This window comes from Myxocyprinus asiaticus, chromosome 38, assembly GCF_019703515.2.
Source record: "Myxocyprinus asiaticus isolate MX2 ecotype Aquarium Trade chromosome 38, UBuf_Myxa_2, whole genome shotgun sequence".
NCBI classification, from domain to species: domain Eukaryota; kingdom Metazoa; phylum Chordata; class Actinopteri; order Cypriniformes; family Catostomidae; genus Myxocyprinus; species Myxocyprinus asiaticus.
This window is the reverse complement of record NC_059381.1, coordinates 10,434,034-10,441,888: the sequence shown is the minus strand read 5'-3', so window position 1 is coordinate 10,441,888 and position 7,855 is coordinate 10,434,034. Positions and strand designations below refer to the sequence as shown.

Here is a 7,855-nt window from a genome sequence, read left to right as displayed (position 1 = left end):
ACGTCAACAAATCAAGACTCAAACAGTGATCTATGCGATTTTTCCTGTAATCCACCACAGGAACATGCTCGGAAAGCTCTGGATGTCCTCTGGGAGAAGAGGCAAAGAGGAAGTGACCTCGTTGGTACAGTTATCAACATCCACAGTGGAGACTGGGTTCGCAGGGGTGAGACTCTGAATAATTATGACAAACATTCACTTCATATTAGAGCTATAAAAATGAACGCGTTAACACATGCGATTAATTTAAAATGTTTAAATGTTGTATTTTTTTCTTAAACACGATTAACGCATTTACCAATTTGACATTCTGACATTTTATTTTCCTCTGTGTGAGTTCTGAACACTGGTTGGTTTAGGGTGGAACCTTTGCAATGTGTCAGGGGACATTACACAAACACACACACACAACAGCAATTCCGTGTCAGTGATTATGTGACGGGGAAAGGGCCTCTTAATGCTATTTGTTGTTCAAAACACACCCAGATGTGACATGTGACAGACATAAAGTACTTTGAAGCCTCTGTAGGGTGCAATTTAATTACCACAGAAGCATGTCAAGTCTTAACTATCACCAAAATGGCAAAACACACAATACAAGGCACTGATGAGGGACCGCTGCAGTGGCTAATGGAGTTCTCCTTTGGCAGGTCCGTTGACGGTCCGGTCAAATTTAAAAGAATTTTCATTTTGAACCCGTTGCCGCGGATTTTTTCAAACCGTCAGCTAATGATTACCGGACAATTCGGATGTATCATATCATGAGCAGTGCCATCACTAAAAGCAGAATTCTGCAGCGCTTTTCATGTGGAGTTCAAAGCGGCACCTTGACACCCTGACGTGAATTATGTTAATTCCATATAAAAAGTGGATAGCCACAGCCTGCTGGCTGAATAATATTGTGGAGGGTGAGGGTTTAAGAGATTTATTTTGCATAGCAATGAATATGCAACCTGTGGAAAGACTAGTTCTTTCAATTAGTCAACCTCCCACTTAGAATTTGGGAAATGTTTAATGTTACTTGTATTACATTTCCATTTAGTCATTTAGCAGACGCTTTTATCCAAAGCAACTTACAAATGAGGAACATTGAACAAATGAGCAAGCAATTTATCATACAAAGTTCAACAACATCTACAGTGTTATACTGCCAAGCTCTCAAGATGGCTGGAGTAGTATAGGTGCTAGCGCAGAAGAAAGAGACTGAAAGAGAAAGAAGTATTTTTGTGTGTGTGTGTGCAGAAAGTGCAAGTTAAGTTCAATAGTAAGTGCAATTATTGTGGATTGGTTAAGTGCTCGTGGAACAGATGTGTTTTCAGCTGGTTTGGTGCTATTTTAGTGCATTTCTATCTTTATACTGTGGAAGGCTTTGTTTGGAAAATGTTAATAAAGCATTATATTGTTACATAATTTTTTTGTTTTCCTTCCTAACAAGGAACTAAATCCAATTTGACACAAAAATAAGTACAGTATACATAGTGCGAATTTACAGCACTTTCAAATTCTGCGATTAATTGCGATTAACCATGAACAATTATGCGATTAGTTGCAAAACATTTTTTTTAATCGACTGACAGCATTACTTAATTTAGAGTATATGGTTGTAAAATAAACTTCACAGTCATTTACATTCATTTATTCATTTGACAGATGCTTTTATCCATTGCTTCTTGAGAATTGATCCCATGACCTTGGTCTTGATAGCGCCATTCTGCACCAGTTGAGCAACGGGATCTTCACCACCTCAAATCTGTCTACGATTCTCAAAGAGATTATTTTCACATCAAAGTCTTCTCTGTTTATTATTACAGATAGTGGTGTTGGTGCTGGAATAGACTCTTATTATGAATACTTGATGAAAGCATATATTCTTCTTGGAGACAAGGTGTACCTTGAGAGATTCAACACAGTAAGAGCTCTATATTCTCTTATGCTGTTCTGCTAAAAATCTGAAACCTCCATTAATCACTTAAACTCATTTTAAATAAATTTCTAGTACACATGATTTGTGTTTTTGTCTATTGTGACAGCACTACAGTGCCATTATGAAGTACATCAGCCAGCCTCCTCTGCTGCTCAACGTGCACATGCACAACCCCACCGTGAACGTGCACAGCTGGATGGATTCCTTGCTCGCCTTCTTTCCTGGATTACAGGTTTCTTACTATACCATGTTGCATCAAGAAATTGAAAGAGAGAAAAAGCACACTCAGTTTTGAATTGAATTTGAACTTTGTGTCTAAACACATTCAGGTTCTAAGGGGAGATTTGAAACCTGCCATTGAGACACATGAGATGTTGTACCAAGTGACCAAACAGCACAATTTCCTCCCTGAGGTGATTCATAGACAGACTGCATCTACACTATCACCTAAAACTGAAACGGCCTAATATTTCAAGATTTCTCAATCCTAATCCTCCATTCGCCTATGACTTCAAATTATCTGATGTCTTACAGGCCTTTACCTCAGAGTTCAGAGTTCACTGGGGGCAGCACCCTTTAAGACCAGAGTTTGCTGAGAGCACATATTTCCTTTATAAAGTAAGTAAATGTGACCCTCTGAGGGTCAAGATTGACTTTGACTGTCTTTATGTTTTGTCTGTACTCAGTCAATTTTACCATCTCATTTCCAGGCCACAGGTGATCCGTACTACTTGAAAGTGGGCCAGTCTATAGTGGAGAAGCTGAACGCTCATGCGCGGGTCCCCTGTGGTTTCGCGGCAGTACAAGATGTGAGGACAGGAATGCATGAAGACAGGTAAGAGAGAGGCTGAAACTCAGAAATCAGGGGTAAAAACAACAATATTTTTTCTTAGTCGGGCTGAACGGTTCTGAGCACGCTGTGTGACAGTTTCAGTTGCATTTACACTTGCACATGGTTCGGTATGGTATGCATTTCTCAGCACAGTTAGCTTACCGTACTTAGGACAGAGAACTGTGCTGGTTTAAACGGCTTTAGTGATGTGGCGAATCAGGGCTGGTCACTTGCCCAGTCAGTTAATTCTAATACTCATTTCGCTGCACCACAATGAAAAAATAAATCGGAAACGTGTCCGGATTTGTACTGCATGGCATTATTTGCCAACATTTACCGTTCGGCCTGATGGTGGAAAAGTGCCTTGGAAGTGATGCCTTTAGGAATTATGTCAACATTTGCTTGAGGACTGAGACACAAGCCAGCCATTCTCAGCTTTGAATTTCTTTCCCGAATCAATTTGAAATGTTGCTTGAGCTCATAGTAAAAGTATTTTTGTGTTTGTTTCAAGGATGGATTCCTTCTTCCTGGCCGAGATGTTTAAGTACCTCTACCTGCTGTTCTCAGAGAAGAGCCAGTTGCCTATAAACATTGATGACTATATTTTCACTACTGAAGCTCACTTGCTTCCTGTATCTCTGTCCACGAACCAGCCCCCCTGCCATAGCAACAACACGGTGAGAGTTCTCAAACAGGAACCCGAAATCATCTTGTCCTGCCAACTAAACGGGACTTTTGAAATACTGCTTTTGGATCCATAATAACTCTCTATATGATTGGATGTTTCTCAGATTTGCATCAGTCATTTGACTTCAGTTTCAAAGACCTATATTTCCACAATGTGATCATTTCTAAATGACACCTTTTTGCATCTTTTTAGGAACCTCAAGGATCTCATGCGGACGATTTGTTTTCATACTCCTGCCCCAGTGCTCAGACCCTGTTTCCCAACAACCCCACCTTTGCCAAAACTATCAGGGACAGTTACAAATACCTCACCGGTGTGGGCAGACTCCACCAGAACTCACCTGTCAGGTGGGTCTATATGTGATATAGGTTTACCTTCAAGTGAAGACTAATCGGGTTGCCTACAAACCGATTTGTCTAATGCAGTATGGTATAAGTGGGCAGCCTGTAAAAGACAAGAGACTCAAGGTAGAAAATGTACTGATATAAATGTACTGTAAGTTGCTTTAATCTCATTAATACTGTATTCAGGTCATATTTCACCACAAAATGAAAATAAAAAAATACGAAATATATTTTGTGCATAAAGAATATATGTTTTATGACCTTGATACCTAAAGGGATAGTTCACCCAAAAATGAAAATTCTCTCATCATTTACTCACTTTCATGCCGTCCCAGATGTGTTTGACTTTCTTTCTTCTGCTAAACACAAACAAAGATTTTTAGAAGAATATCTCTGTAGATCCATACAATGCAAGTGAATGTTGACCAGATAGCTCCAGAAATCACAAAGGCAGCATAAAAGTAATCCATGTGACTCCAGTGGTTAAATATATGTCTTCAGAAGCAATATAATAGGTGTGGGTGAGAAACGGATACATATTTAAGTCCTTTTTTACTATACAACTCCACTTTTACTTTCACATTCTGAAAGTGAAAGTGGAGATTTATAGTAAAAAATAATTTATTAAAAATTAAATATTGATCTGTTTCTCACCCAAAGTGATTGCATCACTTCAGAAGACATATATTAAACCACTGGAGTTGTATGGATTACTTTTACTATGACTGTCTGTGCTTTTTGGAGCTTTAAAGTGCTGTTCACCATTCACTTGGGTTGTATGAACCTTCAGAGCTTAGACATTCTTCTAAAAATTGTTGTTTGTATTCTGCAGAAGAAAAAAAGTCATACACATCTGGGCTGACATTTCCTCCTAAATTCTCTGTACTTTTAATGAAAAAAAACCTTTACTGTAATAATGAAATCACCTTGGCTGGACACAGTGGTTTTTTTTTGTTGTTGTTTAAAATCAGCATAAATTAAACAAATACTACCATGATGTATAAACATAATTATTTATTAATTGTTTTAATGCAGAAGGCCATTAACTATTAGGCTTATTAAATATTAGCATGATAAATTGGCTTAATTGTCACAATGCAAATTTCAGAATGCGAAACATTTTAAAATTCTCAAAATAGTCTTTGATTTAATTTCGGGGCGGAATATGACCCGAACATTTCTTAACAATTTTGATCAAAAAGTAAAATTCACCCTAAATGACTATTTACTACAACACACCTTTCTTTCACACAGGGGGATTAAACTGCCTCTTCATGACACAGGCCTGGAGCCAGTGGAGTTTCTGAAGAGCATGGGCATCTCTCTAACACCCCTTACTGAGCTGGCCTCTGCCAGTTTAGGCTCAGCAGCACAGGTGAAACAGCCCTTAAGTTTACATTTACTTAACTTTGTTGCGTTGGACCAGCTGTTGGATATCTGTCATTTATTATTTCCTCTGTACATCCATTCATTTATGTGTCTCTCCTTCCACAGAACACTCAGAAAGGTGTTTACAAATTAAAGCTGGTTGCTGAGGTGAGCCAAACCCCTGAGCATGCGGAAGTGGTGCCACTGATTGTGCAGCTCATTTCTCCTCCATTTTTGGGTAGAACGGTCCTTACAGCTGGACCAGCAAAGTTTGGAATGGACCTTACCAAACAAGAGCACGGGGTGAGCAGCTTGCAGAAACTGTTCTGTCTAGTTGCAGGGCACATTGTTAATTAATTTATTAAATAATTTTTGTTTTCTTTTTCCTCATATCTCTCTCTTTTTTTTCTTCTCTTAGTTGAAAGGCAGTATTATGAGGAGTGTTCCATATACAGCATGTGGGTCCATTGAGAATGCAGTAGAGATGCAGGGACACATAGCGCTGGCATTGAGAGGAGACTGCATGTTTGCTGCTAAAGCTCGCCGCCTACAGGAAGCCGGAGCCATTGGAGTCATCTTCATAGGTGAGCTGAACTGTGATAAACATGAATTACAGTAAATAGTCTATTGTGTAATATTTATAAATATATTGATTATAACCATGTGACTAGATTTAAGTAAATAAATATGGTTTCCAGTCCTAATCTTCATTGCTCTCTGTCACCCTGAAAGCGTTTCTATGCTTTCACTTGAAATAGAAATAAAGACTTTGGATCGTTTGGATTTTAATGTTTTCACAGATCACAGAGAGGGCAGCAGCAGTGCCGAGACTCCACTGTTTCAGATGGTTGGAGATGGAGACTCTACAGATGACATCACCATTCCTCTGGTGTTCCTCTTCAGTAATGATGGAGCTACACTTACTGCCGCTCTAGAGGAACATCACAGTGTGGACGTCCTTTTGCTGGCCAAAGAGAAACGACTGCGGAAAGGTACCATTTAGTTGAAGACACACCTCCAAACCATGATTTGCTACTTCCTATAAAGTAAAACTTTCCTCATTTTTGAGGGATCTCTCGACATGTTGCTGGGAATCGCCAACTCTCATTGAAAAAGGAATGACTTCTGGTCAATTTGCCACTGCAGATCGCTGAATGAGTGAACGTCCCTTCATTTTAGAAATCATTTTATTAGTCAGATATGTTTGTACACCCCTAAGCAAGAGATTATGTCATTAATATTTTGCTCTATTTTCCTAGTAGAGAATGTAAATTTTACATATGAATTTCTGCTAACAGACATCGACTGAAAGGTCATTTCTTGTGATCTTTGATTTTATTTCTTTGTGATTTTCTTGTAGAAAAAACAGAGAAATTGAACATTAAATTCCGTCTGGCTAAGGATGGAGAGTTTGCAGAGGGGGAAGTGGAGAGCACTACCATCCAGCTGGTGCTTGAGCAAAGCGAGGCAGCCACAGAGACGGATATTGATGGGAGAGAATCCGCATCCTCAACAGGGGACAACCAGGAGACCTGCACCTCTTCACAGAAAAACCTCGAGAGCAGCCCCTGACAGTGGGACCAGCCCATGACCATGATTCCCTTCACAGAATGCAGAAACCGGATATTCAAACTCTCTCTTCCCCCTTTTTATATTAAAGATGGCCTCACCTTGTGTAGTTCAGAGTTTGAACCGGATTGATCTGCATAGAGTGAGAGGGCAAGACATGCAAAACTCTGTCTCTTTATTGTGGTATTTGCAATGGATTCTTTTCAATGGTCCTCAGTGGAAAAAACAAGTGAGAAGAATTGGTTCTCTTCCTCATATCTAAGTGGCTTGAAGTCTTTAGGACAGCCTTAATACAGGGCTCCTATGACCAAAACAGTGTTGTAGTCATTATATCACAGAAGATGTTTAAATGAGGGAGATGGACCAAAATACCTGAAATAGGTTAAAATTTCTATCTCTCTCTCTCTCTCTCTCTCTCTCTCTCTCTGTATAAATATACAGTGAAATACAGGATATATATATATATATGTATATATATATACATGTGTATATATACAGGTATATATATATATACACACAGTATTTACAGATAAAAATCAGGGAAATCAAAGACAAATGACTTGAACATGTTTGCATGTGTACGTAGAGGCGGTATGAGGTGGCCTTTATCATTATGTCATGGAATGTGTGCATTTCATCATGTGCCAATACTAAATCTTTGTGTGTGTGCATTTTAAAAGATTATGGATATAACAGTTACCTCTTAATTTAGCACATTTTCACATTCCCCAACTCCTGTCACGAGGTCCCAGGATGCACAACACATCAAACCATCAGAAATGTTACGTAGTGATATTTACATAATGGTCTTGAGTGATTACAAATACATTTCATGTATACTGTGACTTTGTGGTTTACTTGGTGGGGTGATGATGACTGTTAATCTCTTATATATCTAGATTTGATCATAAATTTGCAATATTTTATTTACTGTACGCCCCCACTTCCCCATATATATGATTGCCATCACAATGTAAAGACACACTTTATTGCTTACACTAGATTCAGTGTTGTCTACATATCACTTTATCTGGCTTTCTGCTAAAAATCACCAAAGAACATTGTAAATATATTGCTTTTGTTATTTTACTTTCAATGCCATGTATGATTCACACATAGCTCAGCCTTTA

The 7,855-nt window shown here is 38.7% G+C and overlaps 1 protein-coding gene across 2 annotated transcripts in view; it reads left to right on the top strand.

Annotated features, from left to right (window-relative positions):
* LOC127429102 (ER degradation-enhancing alpha-mannosidase-like protein 3) overlaps positions 1-7,182 on the top strand; it is an 11,877-nt gene extending 4,695 nt beyond the window's left edge. For both annotated transcript variants that reach the window (XM_051677896.1, XM_051677897.1), the window contains 13 exons: positions 61-166; positions 1,812-1,909; positions 2,031-2,156; positions 2,254-2,337; positions 2,459-2,542; positions 2,635-2,759; positions 3,268-3,433; positions 3,637-3,791; positions 5,043-5,163; positions 5,283-5,459; positions 5,575-5,740; positions 5,957-6,148; positions 6,517-7,182. In XM_051677896.1, coding sequence (XP_051533856.1) covers positions 61-166; positions 1,812-1,909; positions 2,031-2,156; positions 2,254-2,337; positions 2,459-2,542; positions 2,635-2,759; positions 3,268-3,433; positions 3,637-3,791; positions 5,043-5,163; positions 5,283-5,459; positions 5,575-5,740; positions 5,957-6,148; positions 6,517-6,728 — 1,812 coding nt within the window. In that variant the 3' untranslated portion in view covers positions 6,729-7,182. The remainder of the gene's footprint in view (positions 1-60; positions 167-1,811; positions 1,910-2,030; positions 2,157-2,253; positions 2,338-2,458; positions 2,543-2,634; positions 2,760-3,267; positions 3,434-3,636; positions 3,792-5,042; positions 5,164-5,282; positions 5,460-5,574; positions 5,741-5,956; positions 6,149-6,516) is intronic.
* The last annotated feature ends 673 nt before the right edge of the window (positions 7,183-7,855 follow it).